Here is a 23,428-nt window from a genome sequence, read left to right on the forward strand (position 1 = left end):
ACGCGATCGCCTATCCCTCGAACGCAAGCCTCGATCCGCTCTTCTCCGCCCCCACGGTTCTTCGGCACGGCATCCTATCCTCGTTCTTCACTCGTCGCCGCATGTACCTTGTCTCCACCTGTCACCTACAACCACAACCTGTCGAGAGATACGTCACACGCACACCGTGTTGTCAATCGCTCATCACCAAGGTGCTAGCACACCGGCATCTCAATCTCCCCCTTGATGAGTGCATTGACAACACCACACCGCACAAATTTATTAGAACTAAAAAAATAAAAAGAAAGAAAAAGAAACAATCTTGATCCCCAAAGACATGGGCTAGCGAAAAAGCTAGGCTCGACACAATCAAGACAAAAAAAAATCACTCTCCCCAAAATGAATCAAAAGCCATATCAATTTCCTAAAAGCAATCTCAGCAGCAAAACTCAACAATTTCAGCAACACTCCCCCTCAACCCCTCAAAACAAGCATGCCAAGTCTCAGCAAAAACGAAATCAAACTCCCCCTGCAAAAATGAATTTGTGACTCACTCTCCCCCTTGTTGACAAAGCACTCCATCAAGATAAAATGCAAGGAACCAATTTAGAGAAAAGCATGTGAGAAAGCACAAGTCGAAGCTTCTGAGACATATACAAAATACTTATAAAAGCTAACCAGCAACACGAGCTACTCAGAGAAGGAGCAACACAATGCCATGACCAATAGAATTTTAGAACTGAAATCTCTTTGAAAAACCAATTAGCCAGGCAAAAACATGCATATTCCAAAATTAGTGCCAAGCTGAAGACAAAACATATAGCAAGCTGACACGATGGATACACAGCTTCAGTCAAAGTTCACTGCAACGCCCACAAACGCATGCACTTGTCATATTTAATTCTGGCTTTTGTGAGCTTGACAAGCAGGGATATGGGAAGCAAGAGTTGTGCCCAGCCAGTTTGTTTAATTTTGATTATGAGCGAGAACCAGCAGGGACATGGGAAGCAAGAGTTGTGCCCAGCTAGTTTGTTTAATTTTGATTATGAGCGAGAACCAACAGAGACATGGGAAAAATCAGAGTTGTACCCATATTTAAATTCTCAAGAAAGCAAGCAGATCATTTGCAACCATACTATGCACTCCTAAGTTAAAACTTGCATTGTGAGTTACATTTGCAGTGAAAACCCATTAAAAGAAGCTGACAACCGAACCATGAGCAAGACATATGTCAAGTATTCAACAAGTCACTAGATCCAGAAAAGCAAGCATAGCCCAACATAAATTTTTAAGTATATATCTATGCTGTTTTCAAAATAAAAATTGGTCAAGCAAAACATTCAAACCTCTCCAAAAGCATCGATCGCAAACTAGCCAAAACAAGTATAAGGCATATGTAACTAAAGCAGCTTACAATGATACTAGAATGGGTAACACACCCCGAACTCACCACGCAAACATGCAAACGTGGTTTGATCGAGTGGTTTAGTCAGAATATCAGCAAGTTGCTGACTAGTATCAATGTATTTAAGCTTAATATCACCCTTCTCAGCATGATCCCTCAGAAAATGATGACGAACCTCAATGTGTTTCGTCTTAGAGTGAAGCACAGGATTCTTTGCAACACTTATAGCGCTAGTGCTGTCACACAAGAGAGGAACGCGAAAAAACGACAAACCAAAATCACGAAGGGTAGCTATCATCCATAAAAGCTGAGAACAACAACTAGCAGCAGCAACATACTCAGCCTCTGTAGTAGATTGAGCAACATTAGATTGTTTTCTAGAGGACCAAGAAACAAGCGAAGAACCCAAAAATTGGCAAGTACCCGATGTAGACTTTCTATCTAAACGGCACCCAGCAAAATCAGCATCCGAATAACCACACAAACTGAGAGTTGAAGCAGCAGAGTACCAAAGGCCAAATGCAGGAGTAAATCGAAGATACCTCATTATGCGCTTCACCGCCTGACGGTGAGAAGTCCTGGGCGACGCCTGAAAACAAGCACACATACACACAGCAAAGTGTATATCTGGCCTCGTAGCAGTCAAGTACAGCAGCGACCCAATCATGCTTCGATATTCCTTCTGATCCATGGGCTCTCCGTCCTCATCAGCATCCAAAGCAGCGCTAGTTGGCATGGGCGTAGAAATTGGCTTCGCATCATCCATCGCAAACTTCTTCAGGACATCCTTCGTGTACTTTCCCTGATGCACAAATATACCTTCCGAAGTTTGTTTTATTTGTAAGCCAAGAAAGAAATTCAGCTCGCCCATCATAGACATCTCAAATTCTTTACTCATCACATCTGCAAACTTTTTCACAAGAGCATGAGAGGAACCACCGAAAATGATATCATCCACATAAATCTGAACTATTAAAGTGTCATTTCCTTGCTTGGGGAGAAAAAGAGTTTTATCAATTGAACCCATTTTGAACCCGTTTTTAAGCAGAAAAGTTTTCAATCTAGCATACCAAGCACGAGGTGCTTGCTTCAAACCATATAAAGCCTTTTGCAACTTAAAAACACGATCAGGAAAATTGGGATGTTCAAAACCAGGCGGTTGTTTAACATAAACTTCTTCTTCTATAAAACCATTCAGAAAAGCACTTTTCACATCCATTTGATAAAGCTTATATCCACATGAAGCAGCAAATGCAAGCAAAATATGAATGGCTTCTAAACGAGCAACAGGAGCAAAAGTTTCACCATAATCAATACCCTCTTTTTGAGAAAAGCCCTGAGCAACCAACCTAGCTTTATTTCTAACAACATGACCATCTTCCCCTTGTTTGTTCTTAAAGACCCATTTAGTTCCAATTGGTTTATAAGAAGGAGGAGGATCAACCAAAACCCAAACCTGATTCCGTGCAAAATTTTCTAACTCCTCATGCATGGCATTGACCCAGTTAGAATCAGATAAAGCATGTCCAACATCTCAGGGTTCAAAAGAGGCAACAAAGGCAGTATGCGCAAAGACACAATAATTTTTATTTTTCATACCTCTGTTCCTTGTCGTGCGTTCATCCAAATTACCTATTATGTTCTTGGTAGGATGACGATTCTGAATGTGTCGTGGTGCTGTACGTTCTGAAATCGCCTCCCCCTCAACTGCAGCCGGTACATGATCAACAGTCGATGAAGCTACAGGCTTTGCTGTAGATGTGCGTGTCGGCGATGGTCCATCCTCCAAAGTGGTGGAGGGCGCCTGCTCAGGCTGGGCGCTAGGCTCCCCCTGCATCGCAGGCTGGGCATCATCGTCATCGTCGTCGTCACATCCATCTTCCTCTTTCTCATCCTCAAAAATATCCTGCCCGATCTCGTCATCACCTGCACACTCAAAAGCAGAAGAAAAACAAGGCATTGTCTCGTCGAAGGTGACCTCACATGTCTCATCGATGCGGTTAGTATCAAGATTAAGCACACGGTACGCTCGCCCTTGCAAGGCATACCCCAAAAATAACCCATCGGAAGAACGTGATTCAAATTTATCCAAATTTCCCTTTTTCAATATAAAACACTTGCAGCCAAAAACTCGAAAGTGGAAAACTTTGGGAGGTCGACCAAATCTCAACTCATAAGATGTTTTTCCTAGAAAAGCTCTTAGAAAAATGTGATTAGCAACATAGCAAGCGGTGTTGATAGCCTCAGCCCAAAAACATCTAGGAGTTTTATGTTCATCAAGCATTGTCCTAGCCATCTCAACAAGCGTACGATTTTTACGCTCAACAACACCGTTCTGGGGAGGAACGTAAGGTGAGGAAAACTGATGATCTAAACCTTGTTCTGAACAAAAAGCTTTCATGCGAGAATTCTTGAATTCCGTACCGTTGTCACTGCGAATTGCTCTAACGGCATTATTTGACAACTCATTTTTCAGCTTCAGAACAAGATCATGAACATATGAGAAAGCCTCATCCTTAGATTCCAAAAAGAACACCCATGAATATCGAGAAAAATCGTCCACAACGACGAGCACATACCACTTCCCACCAGCAGACCGAACATGGGCTGGACCAACAGTGTCCATATGTAACAGTTCACCCGGTCGTCTCGTCATCACCTGAGTCACAGGTGCATGAGAAGCAGCAACCATTTTTCCATGTTTGTAGGGAGCACAAATCAAATCCTTTTCAAACTTGAGTTTCGGTAAACCATCAATTAAATCCAATGAACTCAAACGACAAAGCAAATCAAAGCTCAAGTGGGCCAACCGATGATGCCACTTCCAAATCAGGGGGGAACCATGAGCAACTAAACAGCGAGTTTCACCAAAAGATTTAGAAAAATCAGCTTTAAAAATCCGTCTAAAAGGAGAAATCTTGCAAACAAGGTTACCAGCAAAATCTAGAACACGTGAATTTCCTTTCTTAAAACGAACCTCAAAATCATCCTCAAGAAGTTGCAAAACAGATAGCAAATTATAATGCAAATTCTTTACCAATGCGACATCCTTTAACGTGTATTTATCTGTTACCTTGATGCAGCCATGCGTCATTACCTTACCTTGACTTTTATCCCCAAAAGTGATGTTTTCCTTTACGCTCGTGGGGGTGAGGCTGGAGAACCATTTATCATCTCCGGTCATGTGGCGCGAACAACCGGAGTCCATTATCCATATGTCCTCCTCGCCTCCACCCTGCAATCAACAACAAGAGCGAGGGTGAGCTAATGACTCAACACTGGGGTTAGGATAATGTAATGAAAACTAGTGCTGAGCCACTTGCTCAAAAGAAGCGTTAGCAAAATCAAAGTTCTCAAAAAAACGATGAGAACCACGAGGGGGAAAACGTGGTCTGTCATCCCGATGTTGTGCAAGAGCACGAGTACGTGAGCGAAAACCAGAAGAGCAAACAAATGGCTCATGTCTCAAAACAGGACGATCATGAGTACCACGTACAGGGTACTGCTCACATCTAAAAACACGACGATCATGAGTACTACGTGTGGGGTACTGCTCACGTCGTTCAGCACGCATCCTCCGATAACAGAACTCATAAAGATGACCATCATGACTGCAAAAATCACAATGATAAAGCTTGCGTGCAGGAGCGAAAGAAGCCTCAGCATTAGAACTAGAAGCAACAAAAACAGGCTTAGCAAAATGATCACAAGAAGAACCATTTGGCTTAGTATTTTGTACACCCTTGAAGTGTTTTGGCTTAGGCACCCAAACTTGCTTTTTAGGAGCAGATCTAGATGTCTCAACCAGCAACCCATCAGAGGTGACACCTGAACCCTTCCTAGGAGGTGGTCCAGTATATTTAGCCAAAGGTGGATTCTTCTCATCAACAGGCGGTCCACTTTTTTCACCAAAAACATGTTTCAAGTCATAACCGGGACCAAAACGCTCACCCCGTTTAATTTGAGCAATAGCCATACCAATTTGAGGCTCACGAATAGAACACCAACCAAGAATAGTTCTCAAATGCTTATTTTCTTCTTCCAAATCAGCAAGTTTGGCCCTTAAATCATTATTTTCAACAACAAAATTAGGATAAGTTAGGCATGAAGGAAGAACCGGACAAGTGTGTTTTTCCAACTCAACAATATGTGATTTAGCAACATTTAATTCAGATCGTAAAGTTGGACAAATCAAACAATCCGGCAAATCAGGACAAGTGTGTTCTTCAAAATTTTTTATCCGACATAAAGCATTATCCAAGTCAACTTTCAGAAGCAGGCAAGAAACACAAGTACCAAGCAAATTCGACCGAGAACGAAGTTCATTTAGTTCAGCATAAAGTTTATCTCGATCATCAACAATGGAAGAATACTTGGTTTGCAATTTAGAAAGCGAAATCATATGAATTGAGCATTCTTCACATTCATCAGGTTCAGCAGGATTAGATGCAGCATTTTTGAGAGTAGCTAGTTCAGCACAAGTTTTATCATAATCAGTTTTAAATTTAGCCAACACTTTATTTTGCTTATGAACAATTTTAGTTAAATTAGCTATTCTTTGTTCTGCAGAAGTATCTACCTCATCATCAGAAGTTTCATCATTGCTGTCGGTTGATGCATCACCCTCCAAGGCCATAGTACATATCCCACCATTGATGCCGGCGTCAGTGATGAAGCAAAGTCCGTCTGTCTTCTTCTTGGGTGTCTCATCCTCGGAATCTGAATCGCTGGAGTCTGACGAGCCACCTGAAACATACTGTCCAAGAGAACATAACAAAACATTTGCAGCCTTAGCGACTTGCTTGTCAGAGTATTTTTGTCCGCCTTTCTTCCATTGCTTATCCTTCTTCTTCTTCCTGTCCCTGAACTTCTCCTGGCGCCTGGAGGAGTTATTGCCCTGCTCAAAAGATCTCTGCTTGTTTGGGCAATCAGCAGCAAAGTGTCCTCGCTCACCACAGTTGAAGCAGCCATCTGAACGTCTTCTATTACGCCTGTTGTCATACACACGCTTAAACTTATTGGAGAGCAGTACAAGCTGATCATCATCTAGCACCTCCAACTCCTCATCTGCAACATGACACAAAGAAGACAAAGCAAAACTAGAAACATTTGGATTAGCATTAGTGTTAGTCTTATTTCCAGAAACCAAAGCCATTGGAACGTCAGAAGAAGAAGCAGCTGTGGGATTTTTCAATTTACGCTTAGAAATAATTTTGATCTCTTTTGATTTGAGCTTACTGTAAAGCTCATCAGTGGTGAGAGTCTCATAACCTACAGATTCAACGATCGCCTCAACTTTCATATCCCATTCATCATTAAGTGAATGTAATAATCTGAGAGCCCTAGCATGATCATCATAAGGCATATTGCTATTCATGGCCTTCATCTTATTAACAATCACTTGAAAACGTGCAAACATGTCATCAATAGACTCACTAGGCAATTGGCAAAAAGCATCAAACTCTTTTCGGTGAATCTCAAATTTTCGGTTTTTTCACAGTGTTTGAGCCTTCATGATATTTTCTAAGTTTCTCCCAGATCTAATAAGCGAGATCTTCACTAGAAACCCGATCATATTCAGTTTTACAAATAGAAGCCTGTAAAATAGCAACAGCGCGATGATTTGTTTCAAGAAGCCCGATCTCAGCGGCGTCAGTCGGTTCCTCAGCTGGAATCACATATGTGGCATTTTGTATGATTTTCCATAGCTTCAGCGACTTGCCTTTGAGATAGTTGGTCATACGTGCCTTCCAGTAATCATAATCAGTCCCATCAAAAAACGGAGCGCGAACATCAAACTTTTCATTGGTCGCTATAGCTTTCAGCACCGATTAAGGTATAGAAAACCTAAACCGGCTCTGATACCAATTGAAGGATCGTAACGGGCGACCAGAGGGGGGGTGAATGGTCGCGGAAGCCAAAAATTTCTAACCCTTCCCCTAAACACAAAACCTGAATAAATCACGTTTTTCAAATCTGGACAGAACTCTATGTACCTAGTAAACCTGATGTGGACGAAAATCCGTAACTCCGATCGACCTAAAAATTTGTCAGATTAAACTAGATGAAATTACGAAACTAACCCAACTGGAATCACGTCAATCGGACTTACGGATCTTGAGATAAAAATAAAACAAGCAGACTATGTCAGATGCTGACGAGAATTGTAAAGAACCAATCGAGATGCACAAGATCAATCATTATAGATGAAAGATTAAATTGATTAATTGAACTTACAAAAGTGCATCTAGCCTCCGCCCGAACATCCTCCCTCTCTTAATCGGAGAGATCAACAAAAACCTCTCACTAGAATTCAAACCCTAGGCTAGACCGGAGAGAGGAAAACTGAACCGTGGAACCCCGGGGCACGAGTACTGTTCACGGGTACTGTTTACGCGTGAATAGTAACTCGCCAGGAGCCCAAAACGTCCCTCCTTCTCAACCTTAGGTGCCACATATTTATATCTCCAAAGGGTGGCACGACCTATTTTCACATACCCCCTACGCTAAATAAATCCAACGTAGGGGCGTAAATTCCAATTACGTCCTGCATGGCAAATTCCGCGATGTCCGCGATCCCTCCATCTCCGCGATGTGATCCTCGCGATGTCGCCGCACGACCATCCGAAATCGTATCGCGATCGCCAGAATTTCCATCTTCGGCCAACGCACGCCGCACGAGCGTCCCGGTACGATGCATGGCTTTGTGGCTCAACCAGCGAACCCCGGATTTTGTGGCGTAATCTGAAAACCTCCCTCGACGTCCTCCCACCGTGTAGCCAGGTACAGTAGACGTACACCACACGATCGCCTGTCCCTCGAACGCAAGCCTCGATCCGCCCTTCTCCACCCCCACGGTTCTTCGGCACGGCATCCTATCCTCGTTCTTCACTCGTCGCCGCATGTACCTTGTCTCCACCTGTCACCTACAACCACAACCTGCCGAGAGATACGTCACACGCACACCGTGTTGTCAATCGCTCATCACCAAGGTGCTAGCACACCGGCATCTCACTAATGAAAGTCACCACAACTTTGTTTTCTCCTTGGTGACTACAGAGTACAAAAAATGGATTCTTCAAGATATTTGTGTTGTCGTTTTATGGTTACGGGTTACCTGTTTGAATTTTGAACACAAGATCGTTCAGAGTGTGTAATTAGATATTCTCACTTGTAAGCCTTGAAATACTTTATCATGCATGGTTTGTTCGGTATCTGTTCCACAACCATAACCGAAGGATTTGAACTATTTTCTCTCTGACTCAAAAGAAAAGAGAAACTACTTTCAAATAATGATGATCATCAACATGATCATGCTAATGGTTAATAAAGTACTATGACATGCCTTATCTTTCATTTTATCTGACCATGCATTTCTGCACGATGATATCGATTGAACAAGACTTGGTCTTTCTAACGAAAAATGTCCCCTTGTTCTAATAAAGACATCCCACTATCTCACCTTGGCAATAAAATGACACCTTTAATTTGGCAACACATTTTTCTTAATGGCTATATATATGATCTTTTTATGTTTGTTTCCTTATGAGTGTTCTAGTTTACTCTGAAACTGTGATCATCTTAAGCTGGCTGTAATTAGACTATTTGTAAGCCATCATATATGTTACTTTCCTGCTCTTTTTTTTTAATATTCTCCTGCCATTTTGTTGCTGTCAACTGTCCTGTTCGCTCATCTTATGAGCCGAACTTTTTCAGTGAAGTAACAGTGTTTTTCTCTCACGACAAATCAACGAACAATACTTTTCAACTTATCTTTTCAGCGATAATAAGGGCCAGAAATAGGTTGTCAGGTTATATTAAAACTCAAATATGCTGTGGTCTGCATCACAACCGGTGAATCAACATTTTTTTTTTGTTGAGCAGACCATTTCAAAATGCTAAGCCCCAGAAGAAAACGAATAAGCTGGTGACCAGTTTTTTACTTTCTTTTTTGTGAGGTCTCCCAAGACCCAAGTTTTCTTTCTTCTACAGTTCTACTGTATCTACCAAGCTGTACGTTTTCGAACCGCCTGTTCTCCATATCAGTTTTTTTAAAAATGCAATAAATGCAATAGCTTCTAGGGCCTTGTTTAGATTGCTTCAAAGTTCCAAGTTTTTTCACTCTCTCTCCATCACATCGAATCTAGGGACACATGCATGCAGCAGTAAATGTAGATAAAAAAAATAACTAATTAAATAGTTTGATTGTAAATTACGAGACAAATATTTTGAGCCTAGTTAGTCCACGATTAGACAATAATTGTCAAATACAAACGAAAGTGCTACAGTGCTAAATTTTTCTAACTCTTGCCATCTAAACAAGGCCTAGGAGTACGTTGTGTATCCAGCTTTTGATCTGCTGCTCACACATTTCCATCTTTTGCAGCGGATGTTGCGGAAATTTGCTCCAGCTGCCGTGCAACTCCTGCATACAGATACAGGCCTCCCTACAGCTGCCTACAGCTGTGGACACTGTAAGCTTTTATTTTTCCAAGGCAAGGGACAGTTGAATTGGGCTCTCTTTCTTTCCTGCTCCTGTTGTTTACTGTAGCATCATGTCCACTTGCTGTATTTTGTAAACTTCCCTGAACGTTTATAGTGCATATTCTTCTCAATGTTTTTTGTTGAAAACATTTTCTCTTCATAGTTAACAGTTTCATACTACCACACTCTGCTATTTTCTTAAGGGCCCACCTCTTTTGTCTGGATTTCCCTCTTTTATGGTTGGAGTCATATTGTTAGGAGAAGCGTTACTTTTGTTTTCTGAATGAGGATACTCGGATTAAAATGGGTCTGCATAAAACTATCGCCTTGTCTATTCATGCACCCATTGTTTTATGATAACGAGGAATTTCAAGCTTTTACAGTTCCATCCAGCACACATCATTAGTTTGACTGTCTTTTTTATTTGCCTTTTGAATTTACTCCCCAGCTACTACTGATTTCCCAAAAGGCCCAAGCTTCGTTCTTATCCCCTCAGTCAGTTGGACGGCGGTGTGCATGGCAGGCTGTAGTGTCCAAGCAAAACAGGCACAGGTTCAGGTTCTGCAAATTTGGGTACGCGTGCTTGTTATAAATTTTCTGCAGTAGTTCCCCATCTCCTAGAGCTTTTCTTGGGAAATCCTTATGCTGAAATTTAGGTTATGTTGATATTTATGCTGAAATATTGTGAAAGAAAAACGCTATTTTATGGCTGAAAAGTAGCTCCAGCGAATAGAGCAAAGAATCTGGCTTTTTAAGTGAGTTTGAAGGTTCAAAAAGAAGAGAAACATTGGGAAAGCTTCATAGAAAGATGGGAAACGAAATGCTTTATTAGGTCTACCAATGGGTATTAGTAGTACTAATAACAATACTAATTGTAGAATTATCACATATCAACCGCATGAAAATAAATAAGCAAATGCTCCTTGTATATCTCAATAAATGACCATTTAGAATATATGCTATCTTTTAAATCATAATATCAGTTGTTAAGAAAATCAATTATTGCTTTAAACGAATAGTTACATTTTTCATCATTTCGCGCACCTCGGTATTTATCACTATGTTAAAAAATATTATTGTAAAAAATTTCAGTTGGAAACTGCATGGTACAATTCTCTCACCAGCTGGATCATCTCTTAAATATATATCAACATGCAAGAAAAGACTTAAAGGAAAAAAGCAGAGAGTATTCAAATCTGAGTTACCAACTTACCATGCTGGTGATTTTTAAAAAATACAATTTCCATTTTACTATACTGAACACTCAATTTAGACGATGCTATTCTTTAAAGCGTTTTTTATAACTATCCTATAAATTTCTCGAAAAAAATGTTTGTCCCATTCGCTGCTTTACTGTTCAATAAAAAATGGGAAGTTATGTTGGGCTGCAGTGTAGGACACTTTTGCAGTCCAACCAATCAGATGGTTGGTCAAAGGAGAGAGAGGTGAGAGGGGATCGCAGTCTGGCAGCTGGAAACCCACCGTTCTTCTGGCTGCATATCATCGTGTATTATAAGCTGGCATTATATTTTTTTTTATAACAGCCAAAATTTCTCATTTATTTTATTTATTAGTTCTGCCATTTGCCCATATTCAAAATCCTATCCCTGACGACTTGGGTATAATACTGGCATGACCCAGCTGCTGCTTGCTGGTGCCTGGTAGTAACCGGACACAGACAAGAACTAGAATAGGTGTCTATTCTTGTCTGCCGTTCTCTGTTCAACTCCAAGCAAGCAAAGCAAGAAATTTGCCCAGCAAACAAGTTCCAAGCTGCAACCAAGAAGAGAGCCCTTGACATGCAGATGGAGGGAAGGGAGGGTATTGCAGTGGCCGGAGGTGGCCATGAATCCGGGGGCCATGGCATGTTCAGAGCAGCAGCAGACATCGCCATGGCAGAGGCGCAAGAAGAGGCAGCGAAGGGGTACCAGTCCTCTCCGTCGACGTCCCCCACGCCGTCGCCGCCGCCACCGGCTGCGGCTGCTGGCCACGCCGAGGACACCGCCGCGACTCCACTTGCCTGGAGCTTGGGCGGCGACAAGTCGAGTGGGGCCGCGGGGGACAACGGCATGCAGACGGCCGGGCAGAGCGAGCACCCCGCCAGCCTCAGCTCCGGGCGCCGCCGCGGCCGGCCGCGCGGCTCCGGGAGGCGCCAGATCCTAGCCACTCTAGGTTGGTATTCGCCCTCCGAAATGCAAAGCTTCCCTCTTTCTTGTTCAGCAACCAGAAATTTCCAAAAAATTTTTTTTGCCTTATTAGAATTTCTTGCTATGCTTGCTCTCCTTGTCGATTTCTGTTGCATTGCTTGGATGGGGTCCAGTAAGGGTGATGTGTGCAGTGCATGTGATGTGCCTTTCTTTCACACTGAAGACAAGTCAAATATCCGTTACCTCTTCTGTTCATGATTGTCGCATTCATCACTGTGTGCTTTGTACTACAACTATTGAAGCGATTCAAATGTTTTATCCCCTTTCTTCCTACCAAATACCAATATTTGTGGTTGGGAGATTTTTCCTCGTCAGATTACCTAATTGACCTAATCCTTTGGCATGGTTTAGTTAAATTTGTTATATATGTTGGCTATGATTAAGGTTTGTTTTCCTCATCACCTAGTAGTAGTTAAATTACATAAAAAGAATGTCCATTTCTCTGTCTGATTGGTGTTCTTCAAATGCAAAAGGTGAATGGTACGCGCTATCAGCTGGTGGGAGCTTCACCCCTCATGTCATCATCGTGGGTACTGGGGAGGTAAGACATGTACTCCATCTCATTACAGAATCATGTTTGTCTGCAGCTAGAGCTAGTTTGGCATTGCTTGGCTAGTGTGCAGTTCTGCTTATCTTAAGGGTGTCGCTGAGCTCTCTTGTCCAATTCGTTGGTAGGATGTGGCGGCGCGCATTATGTCGTTTTCTCAGAAAGGTCCACGCTCGGTTTGCATCCTCTCTGCCAACGGGACAATCTCTAATGTAACACTGAGGCAGCCGGGTGCATCTGGTAGCACCTTCACCTATGAGGTACGGACTGTCGTGTTACTATTTGTATCTTATGTCACTCTACTACTAATGTTCATTAAGACTTAGGGAATCCTCGCTGCTCTGGACAAATTCGGTGTATATGTATTGTCTATGGGCACATGAAGCATAGCAGTTTCCTTGTCAATGAGTTCTTGTACAAAGACAGGCAGCCTTAATTTGATCTATCATGTTGCAGTGACATAGAAATATTGAACACCCATTCCATGGAGATTCACCAGTTGAAGTCACATTCTTTGACTTGATTGAGATTGAGAAGTCATCAAACAGACAAACACTATCTTAGATTCAACAGCTATTGTGTAGGAAAATGTTGCACTTTCTTCTATGTGCATCTTGCACCTTCATTTATGTTCAGTATAGGTTTGATTTACTTCAGGCACCAGAAACACTTCTAACTGTAAATTAGACTCCATAACACTACACAGAAAATCACCTAAGGTATAAATGGCCATGGAACTTCTGAAATCACCCATTTGTTCTGTTGTGGTAGTATCACAAAGATGTCGTACGCGACAGTCCACGTATACAATTGAGTTTTATGCTCCTCATGTTCAAACGGCGCTGGTGTGTTTGTGGTCTTCAGGGCCGTTTCGAGATTCTGCAGCTGATGGGCTCCTTCACAATGGCTGAGGAAGGTCGGAGGAGAACCGGTGGTCTCAGTGTTTCTCTTGCTGGCCCTGATGGCCGTGTTGTTGGCGGCGTAGTGGCTGGGATGCTGCGTGCTGCAAGTCCTATACAGGTAAAACTAAGGGAAACCAGAACTGATTTTCAAATGCAGCCACAGCCAAACTGAACACACCAGAACAGGAACCATTCTTTCCCTGTTGATTCAGTGCCAACAACCTGAAGCAGCATTGGTGACACTCTAACATAAACCTTTGGCATGGCAGGTGATCGTTGGAAGCTTCCTGCCCAACAGCCTGAAGCAGCATCAGAGGAGGATGAGCATGCAGCAGCAACCCTCCCCCGTTCCACCAGCATTACCAGCACCTGTGGCGCCCCCACCAGTGCTCACCGCAGCCACACCGATCTCTCAGGCAGGTCCCGGGAACGGGTTCCATGCACCGCCGCCCTCGGCCGCACCTCCCCAGCCCCATGCCAACACCATGAACCTGAACACGGGCTTCACCATGGTTGGCTGGCCTGCAAGCTCGCCGCAGCCCTTGGCGTACAGGGCTTCACCTGACATCAACGTCAGCTTGACTCCCCAGGAGTAGGATCACTGGTCGCGACAGCTCCTCTTCGTTTTTTCTTTTGTTCACCCTCAGTTCTGACACATTTTGGGAGGGAGGGAGGAAGTAAGCTAGAATGATGAACTCATGTTGAAATAGGCAAGAATGTGGCAGATGCTCTAGAATGAACTAATCTGTGTTACTTTAGGTAGGAGGTGCCAACTTGTTGGGTTATTGCTGTTGCTTTTGGCCATGACTCTGGTTGATTTAGTTCTAGTCCTTTTCAGTTTGTCTTTCTGCCCTGCAACTGTGCTTGTTGGGTTGTGGCGTCGTGCTATATAGGCTGTTCTGTTATTGGTGAATCTGCTGATGATAGAGGAATCTACTGATGATGATCAAGTAGCCAGTTGTACTCGGTGTGCGTTCAGTTGGATCATTAGCCAGGGGTTTTGTGAACACTGAAAAAACGTGCTTCGTGAAAATGTTGAATTCTGTTAAACTTATGCTATGGTTTCTTACTTTCTTGAGACTGAATCTGAATTTTCGATTAATGCAGCGGCGTCTGCGGAAGCTACGATAGCACACGCTCACGGCTCACATAGGCCAAAGTATTTTTTTTTCTTTTTGTCTCCCACAAGATGGGACAAATCTTGGGCCTGGTACAGCTCATAAGAGGGCCACGGATCGGAACAAGTTCAGCCCAGGTTTATGGTACAAAGCCCAGCCTCGCGTCGACGCAGCTTTACAAGTTGTTGGGCTAGTGCGTGGCTTTTGTTTGGGCTGGATACTGTGGGTCCTTACTGCAGGCTAGCCTAGGTATCCTTATTCTTTTATGTTTAACTTTTTTTTTGATCGGTTTTATGTTTAACTTTTGTACCACATTGGCCGCTATAATCAGTTTTACCGCGTTCATGTGCCCATGTCGTGCTACCATTAGCAGACTGCGTGGAAAACGTGGTTAGCAATATCAAAATCTTATACATGACGAAATTTGAATCGAGGCACACTACATGATGTGCTAAGCATTTTGTTTGTTTCTGGTTATAATACTGAATGGTGTTTTGTCATTTCTGGTCACTTTTGCTTGAATCTTTGTTTTACTATAATATAGTAAGGGCCTTCTTGGATGCACTCGACTAAAGTTTAGCTAGCTAATAAAATTTTAAAGTAAATCCAGCTAAACTTTAGCTAGGGTGTTTGGATGTTCAGGCTATTTAGATATCTAGCAGCTAAATTTAGCCAACTAAAGTTTAGCTGGTGCATCCAAACAGGCCCTAAGTCTTGACCGATATGTTGTCTTTTCTATGATTTTGTTTTAAGTGCAAACAATTATGGAAAAAATGGTTTTAGCTATGCTTTTTCTTCATCTCGGTTTTTATCAAATTTTTAACCGATGTAATGTTTTTCTTTTCTTGTGTGGTCAATTCTTCCGCCCTCCTCCCCCCCCCCCCCCCCCCAAAAAAAAATTTAAGCCAATGTGGTGCTACAGTAAACATGTGCTAATGACGGATTAATTAGGCTTGATAAATTCGTCCCGCGGATTACAGACGGATTCTGTAATTTATTTTTTATTAGTATCCGAACACCCTATGTGATATCCATATGTGACACCCAATATGACATCCCTAAACTTTACTCCCTGGATTTAAACACCACCTAAGTAGCCTTATTTTTACTCCACATCGGCCGCTATAATCACTTTTCCTGCGTTCATATCTCCTGTCCAGGTACCGATTTTAGATTGCGTGAACCGCGCGGTTAGCAATATCAAACCCCTATATATATGAAAATCATGAATCCGAGCACACTATATGTTGTGCCATTAGCATTTTTAACACTTTTTGCTTTTTAGGCAATGTACTTGTTTGTGCACATATATATGGATGAACAGTTGTTTCTCGGGGAAACGAAAACGACAGACGTTTAGAGACGGAGAGAGTACATCGCAACTTGACAGTAACTTGAGGAGTATTATGTGTATCCACTAAAATAATGTCCTCATCAGTGGAGTGGTCTTTATTTCATTTAAGCCTCTTTGGGACAAAGGATTTATGGAGGAATTTTGTATGATCCTAAACCGATAGGAATTTTTTCTATGTGGCCCTTTGTAACAAAGGATCGACCATCTTGAAATCCTACAAAATTTCTATGGAATGGCTCAATCCACAGGAATTTTAGAGGAAATCTAACATGAGGTCCAACCTCTTGAAAACTTTGGAATCCTACAAAATTTATATGGAATGGCTAATCCATAGAAATTTTGGAGAAAATCTAACATGTAGCCCAACCTCTTGGAAACTTTCCTTTGTGTGTCTCTCTCTTTTAATGCCTGTGTTTAGGATTGCAAGTTACATACAACTCTAATCCTATGTTTTGGATATCCTGTGTTTCAAAGAGGGCCCTGTGTTTTGGATTTCTTATGTTGTTCCAAAGGGGGCCCTAGAATTGTTTACAACTCAAATTCTATACGAATTCTAAAATTTCAATTCGGACCGGTCAGTTTCCTGACAAAAGCCATTGTCGGTTTATTTTGGTCGATGGTCAAAACAAGAAAACAAAGCTTTGACTGACGGATGCGCGCTTGTGTTGACCCTGTTGAAGGGAGGTTGATGGACAACAGAAGTATTTTGGTTCGAATAAAGTCAGTAGACGCCCAATGCATGGAGCACCTCCGCCGTGGCCACCACATCCTTTTGCTTGGGAGCCCCCGTCCCGCCATGGCTGCCACGACGTCTCTGTGCTTGGAGGCGTCAGCACCCACCATATGGCCGCCGCATCCCTCGACTCAGAGCAGCGAGCTAGCACGAGCGAAACAGTGGTACAATTTTGATGGATGTCGTCATCGCCGGAGCTCAAATGCCGGCCGCATTGGCCACCGCTAGAGGCACTACTACAGAATCGATTTTTAGGTACGGCTCATAACCATTTGTAGGGGCGGTTTGGCTAGCCGCTCCTACCAAACCGTCTCTACAAATCATGCATTTGTAGGGGCGGTTCCCAGGCCGCCCCTACAAATCGATTTGTAGGGGCGGCTGTAGTACCAGCCGCTCCTACAAACAGGTATTTGTAGGGGCGGTTCAATCTACAATCGCCCTTACAGTACGTTTTTCAACAAAAAAAAATTCAAATTTACAATTCAAAATCGCGTTGCCGAACGTCCCGCGACCAACGTTTTGAACCGCGTTCGCGTTGCCTAACGCCCCGCGACCAACGTTCCGAACCGCGTTCGCGTTGCCGAACGCCCCGCGACCAGCGTTTGCGTTGCCGAACGCCCCGCAACCAACGTTCCAAACCGCGTTCGCGTTACCAAACGCCCCGCGACCGCGCCTACAAGCACAAGAGTATTCTATAAACTACAATTACAAGTTCAATTAACAAGAATATATACAATTCATCATTAAATATACAAATTCCATACACATTGTTATCAACGTCCTAGAGCTACTTTCAGTCTCACGAAGGTGTTGGTACTGAGGATTTGTACCTAACTCAGACTCTCGGTCATGGTAGGCGCCTCTGACATGTACAATCTGGTCCAATATGAAGTTGCAAAGGTCGCCGACGAGCTCTAAGAGTTGGTCATCCTTGTATGGGTCTCTTTTCATTCATTTCTCTTCTCTCCACTACAAGAGAACAAGTTTTGATTTAGTATTTCATACCATGTACAAAGTTTTTATACTACGGGTGAAGAGGTTCAAACTTACCCTTAAGGGGTGTCTCCTGTAGGCACCGGTGTTACTCATCATAGAACATATATAGTATCCACAATGTACACTCCCAGGCTTCTGCTTGGGGCACTGTGTGTTTTGCATATGAAAATGTTAAGTAATGCTTTTGACAGCCATGTAACAGAGTACTGAAGAAGTAAGTTACACTTACCGCACATAGTGTTTTTATAGCCAGCTTTTCCTTCCTTGCTGGATCATGCCTTCCATGATGATTAGTGACATAGAACATAATTGCCTTGTTCGAATTATTTTAGCAAATACAACTTGTTAGTATCCAAAAGTGAACGTTACAAGTATGTATACAAACATATAAGCTAATGAGAATTGTTGATATGTATACATCTTGAGAATCGATATGAAGCCTTTGTATGTCACCGTGTCCCTATCTAATGAATCAAAGACCCATGTCATGCTCCTCCCGACATCGACGACTATACAAATCCAGTGGTTGCTGCATGGATTTAATCATAGAACTAGATAAGTTCTTTTGCATCGAATAAAATATATCGAACAAAGCTTTAAGTATAGAGTTGAACTTACTTGAAGTTGTATGGTAGCCATATAGTAGAGTGTTGTTGGAGATTTTTGAAAGCCAGGGCAATGTATGCCGCAACCTTAAGGGACTCTTCCCTTAGTTTCGCCGTATGGATGCGTTCTTTCTCCCGAAGAGTCTTTGCAGCAGCTAGCTTTTTGGCATCCAATGTCCACCATTTAGGGTAATTAAAATTTGTTTGGGCTATAGCTTGAGGGTCTAGATACCCGGCTTTCACACTTAGCATTTGTTTGACAATGTGCACTTGCATTCTACAAATCATGGCGTGGGTTAGTTACAACAAAATTCAAAGATTACATTCATATCATATTGGGAGGACAAGGACTTACAAGCACCATGTGCGAATTAGATTCATCTCCATTTCTCCCAGGTGAAAGCATGTGTGCATGTCATCGAAGTCAAAGATAATTTTTCCGGCTGGGCTTCCAAATGTGCTGGTGGGGAAGCATGCTTGTATGAGATCTATGCTCGTTGGGAGAACACACAAGTACCAATCATGGAACCTTCTCATTCCAAGTGGTAGGCGCTGGATGTCCCAGTTTGGTAGGAAGGGCTTTCCTCTTTCATATGTTTTTGGGCAATCCTTTGACCATTCGACGGCATCAACATTTGGATACTGCTTTGCAATTTGGTGGAGTTTGCTAGTGACGGCCTCCTCAGAACCCCGTGATGGGACTTTTTTAACTTGGTTCTCAGGCTTGAACTGGTCATGGGAATACCACTTGGACACCGACGAGACGTCTTTGATCGGAACATAAACTGGCCTTATGTTGATTGGAATCTTTTTTCAAAGTTCCCATTCAGGCACGTCCTCATCTTCTTGTGCATCACCTTCTTCAAGAGGCACTCGTTCATGTATTGGCTGTGCTTGTTGAGAAGATTGTGGCATCTCATCATGCACTTGCTCGGTACGAGCTGGAGAAGGTTGTGGCATCTCATCAGGCACATGCTCGCTAGGAGGCGGGGAAGAATATGACATCTCAGGAATGTGGTGGTCACGAGACGGTGAAAATATCTCCCCGACCTCAATAACTCGCTTCAAATTTGGGAGAGGGGGAGGTGGCGAAGAAGCAGTCAATATAATGTCCCGTTTGTGCCAGAGGATGAACTGCCCCATAATGTCTCCGAGTAACACCAGCCCCTCAGGAGTTGCATAGTCTATCCTCCACTGCATGAACTCGGGCTTCACTGTATGCACCTTGACCTTAGTGTAGTCCGGCGGTATCTTATTATTGTGGTGTAAGCCACCGGGAGGATGTGCCACACCCGTTGCCACCTCCATCACAGTGTTCTGCCGGCCGCTGAGAAACACCAAGGTGCAACTAGTTGGTTCCCGTATGCGATCGACGGGGGTTGTGGCTGCAGTGGAACCTTGGCTGCTAGGAACTTTTGAAGGGCTGTCAACTAATGCCAGTTCTCCCAGCGGCGTCATTAATATCCGTGGCTCCGTAGACAGTTCTTGCTCCTCCAGCGCCTTCGCAACTAGAGCCTTCACTTGGAGCTCAAGACTAGTCTCCCGGTCTCTACCATGTTTCTTGTACATGTGCATGTCCTCTTCGAATCCTTGCTTCTAGGTCGTCCTTTTCCCTAGCCCCCTGGTGCGGCTTGTGTGCTCCTTGTTTCCTAAGCCAAGGCTAAACTCGTCCCTCTCTCTAGAAAGATTGAATGAGCCCTTCTCCTTGTCTTCAGCATATTTTAGTATCCTTGATACTGCCTCTTGGGTCTTCGGCTTATCAAACTTAAGATTACTGCCGGATGATTCTGTACTCCTCGCATATATCCAATTCCTTGAGCGTACCTTCAAATTCGTCACATCGATATTCCTAGCAGTTGCGGCCTCTTCGTCCATCTTTCTAAACTGCTCTTCCTTGGCATAGTAGCCACCGGGGCCTAGATGATGGTGCTGTTTGTTCCTCTTCGCCAGCTCGGTGTTACGGGCACTGAGCTCCAATGCCTCCGGTGAAGTCTTCTGAGCCACGAGCTCCTCCCATTGACTAGGAGTTATTTTGCCGAACTCATTGAAGGGAGTTAACCCCTTTTAGATATACTTCGTGTTGAGCTCCGACCTCCAACGTCGGAATGACTCTCCCATCATCCCGAAAGCATTTTTTACCAGTTCGTGCTTACCCTTCGAAAATCTAAAATTGAGCTTCAGTTGCCTATCCCATAGTGCATTCTTTGTGTTCTCTGGTACCTCTTTCCAGTTAGGGATTGCTGGGTTCAATTTATTTCTTACTAGGGCCCCGATCGCATTACGGAATCGTCCTCTTAATTCCTTTGGCTCAAGGATCTCCCCTGCTGGCCCGACCTCCGTTATCACATAGCATGCCTTATCTGGATATAGATTTCCTTTTCTATCCCCTCGTTTTCTCTTAGGCTTGGTAGTCGTGGTTGTGTCTTGAGGCTGTAGAGCAGAGGCATCGTGATCCGTCTCTGTGGCTGTTGCCTCTGCTCTCCTTTCCTCTACTCCGTCTTGTCCAGCGAGATGTTGCGGACGTCGACGTCGTATTTTCCGAGTTTTAGGAGGGACCTGTATATACGACAGGTCAAAGTGTTAGCAGAGGTAACACAGCCAAAGCTTTAGCAAAATTTACAAGCTAAGGCTTTTTCCCTACCTCCTCGTTCGGGTCAAAATCCTTATCCAAATCTTCCTCCGTTGGCCTCCTTCTGGCTTCACGTGGGAAAGGATCCTCGGGACTTTCATATCCCTCTTCTGAGTCATCATCATCCTCTTCTTCTTCGCCTTCAACAGCCTCTCCTTCGGGGCCTTCCTCCTCGTCACACTGCTCCTGAGTAAGCATCACTTCTAGATCATTTTCTACCTCGTTATCGAACTGTTCCTAAGTAAGCTAGTCCTCTAGTGCTTGCTCCTCAAGGGTTGGCTGCTCATCATGCTCGGGGCATCGGGCTGCACTGTCTGGTGTCCGCGATATTATTTCGCGCTTTGTTCTAATAGATGCAAGAAAGTGTGCTTTAGGTACGCGAGAAGGTATAAGAAATAAAAAAGGTCTATAAAACAAAGTAGTCCTATAAAACAATAATATGTCAAAAAAACGAGAAGTAGCAGTAGTAGAGGCCTCAGAAACATGTCAATCATCATCTGATCTTGAACTTGAAGCATCAAGGCATCATAACAGAGAAGAGAGGAGAAGGTAATGTAGGGGCGGCTGCTAATGATGCCAAGTTCCTCACAAGTTCTTGATCATCAGCTCATATTCCATATAATGTATGGACTTAGACAATTTCATCATCGGCAAAACAAAGGAGAGGAGAGGAGAGGGGAGATTTGGCAAAAAAAAGCAACAACTGCTTAACAAACATAGAGATAAAAAGGTCTAAAAACAAGCAGCTGCTGCTTCCCAAACATAGAGGATAGGAAAAATAGCCAAAAAACAGTTGACTGCTGCCACATGACTGCTGCCACATGTGATAGAATACAAGCATCAGTAGTACCATGTTGACAATGTGATAGGAAATAAAGCCAATTTGTTGACAGTTTAAATCAGCAAAGGAGCAGCTGCTACTACCAAACAAGAGAGAAGAGAGGAGAAGAGAGGTGAGAGAAGAGAGAATAGAGGTCTGCACATTATTTAAATCAGAATAGGAGCAACTGCTGCTGCCAAACATGAGAGAAGAGAGGAGAAAATAGAAGAGAGGAGAAGAGAGAAGAGAGGTCTGCATATCATTTAACTTAGCAAAGGAGCAGCAGCTGCTGCCAAAAAAAGTAGCAGCGTAGCTATTGCCATATAGGAGAGTAGTAGAAGCAGCAGCTGTTGCAAATGACAGGAAATGAGTTCAAGCACTTAAGCAGTAGAAAAACAGTAAGACATGATAACTTAACTGAAAAAATGACTGATAACTCAACCTTTCTAATGCTAGTAACTTCTAACAGCAAGACATGACAATACAAGTCCCAAACTAAGTGTGGAAGGATAAGAACCATTGCTCAAGTAGACAGCTAGGTGTGGAAGAATATCAAGAAGCATAACAAAACTAAGCAGGTTTAGTATACAGATGGCAGAGCTAAACTGAAACTTAGAAACAACAGCAATTCAGTCAAAGAAATAAATCATAGCTGGAGTTCTAGGCAATGGAAAATTATGTACTTTACCATTTTGAAAAGCTTAGGAAAAACACTAGAACTACAGTGTGCAACAGGAACTAGTTTTCACTACATTTATATATGACTTATTATATAGGTACCGAAATATTTTCAAGTTAATACCTGACTCAGCCATGTTATGGAAAGATACAAGTTAATCTGTGTGAGTTATCTAGTCGGTTATTATTAGGTAAGGTTAGAGAGTACTAGTCAGTTGTCTATTTCCAAGTTTACAAGTTATCTAGTTAGAAGGGAACCAATTAAGATGAATTCAACCAAACGTTTTTGTGCGATGGTTTGATCAGAGCTTCTTCTAAACAGGAGATGCCTGATGATAGGATGATGATCTACCTTGGGCATTGATTAGAGCGCTTAGTCTACAGGTGAAGCCAAGAATTATACAACAATCTTCGCTATGTTACCTCCTTTTATCCACTGTCTGCATTGCCTGTTAACCATCATCACAGGCTCCTCTTCCTCCATCACCACCACCACCAGGGGTAGAGCATGGAGAAGGAAGTGATGGAGAGACAGCAAAGAGGCACAAGGGATCATGAGCTTGATCTCCACAGATGTGGAGCTAGTGGCAGGGAGGCGGAGGAAGGACTGCTGGACTGCAAAGAGGAGAAGGCGACCAACATGGCCACAATCCCATAGATAGCAAGGATGGCAGCAGATAGGAGTTGCAAGGACCGGTGCTGGCTAAGGATCCAGCACATGGTGGATCCAATGGCCATGGAACATGAATGAAAAGAGTGAAAGGTGAACTAGGGCAGGGTGGCAACAAGTATCCGTGGCAGGCTACCCCAGCCAGAAAGGTAGGTGGAGAATAGGTCCTGGAGCACTGTGTGTGATTGCTAGTATGTTAGTACGGTGACTAGCAGATGGTACAGATGACATATTGGGCAGGGTTATCAGCATCAGCATCCTGGCTACAATCCTTGTGACAGTTTTCTGGATAATAAAAAAA

At 43.1% G+C, this 23,428-nt stretch overlaps 2 protein-coding genes across 2 annotated transcripts; one reads left to right on the forward strand and one right to left on the reverse strand.

Annotated features, from left to right (window-relative positions):
* Positions 1–1,662: 1,662 nt before the first annotated feature.
* On the reverse strand, positions 1,663–6,761 carry LOC136488042 (uncharacterized). The gene is made up of 7 exons (XM_066485095.1): positions 4,881–6,761; positions 4,482–4,619; positions 4,311–4,373; positions 3,809–4,043; positions 3,017–3,310; positions 1,808–2,917; positions 1,663–1,691 (listed from the first exon to the last, which is right to left on the reverse strand). The coding sequence occupies exons 1-7, from the start codon at positions 6,759–6,761 to the stop codon at positions 1,663–1,665; spliced, it is 3,750 nt and encodes a 1,249-aa protein (XP_066341192.1).
* A 4,848-nt stretch (positions 6,762–11,609) lies between these two features.
* Positions 11,610–14,516, forward strand: LOC136487844 (AT-hook motif nuclear-localized protein 7-like). The gene is made up of 5 exons (XM_066484955.1): positions 11,610–12,040; positions 12,549–12,616; positions 12,751–12,882; positions 13,487–13,642; positions 13,794–14,516. The coding sequence occupies exons 1-5, from the start codon at positions 11,668–11,670 to the stop codon at positions 14,118–14,120; spliced, it is 1,056 nt and encodes a 351-aa protein (XP_066341052.1). The 5' UTR covers positions 11,610–11,667; the 3' UTR covers positions 14,121–14,516.
* The last annotated feature ends 8,912 nt before the right edge of the window (positions 14,517–23,428 follow it).

Source organism: Miscanthus floridulus, chromosome 10 (assembly GCF_019320115.1).
Source record: "Miscanthus floridulus cultivar M001 chromosome 10, ASM1932011v1, whole genome shotgun sequence".
Taxonomy (NCBI): Eukaryota; Viridiplantae; Streptophyta; class Magnoliopsida; order Poales; family Poaceae; genus Miscanthus; species Miscanthus floridulus.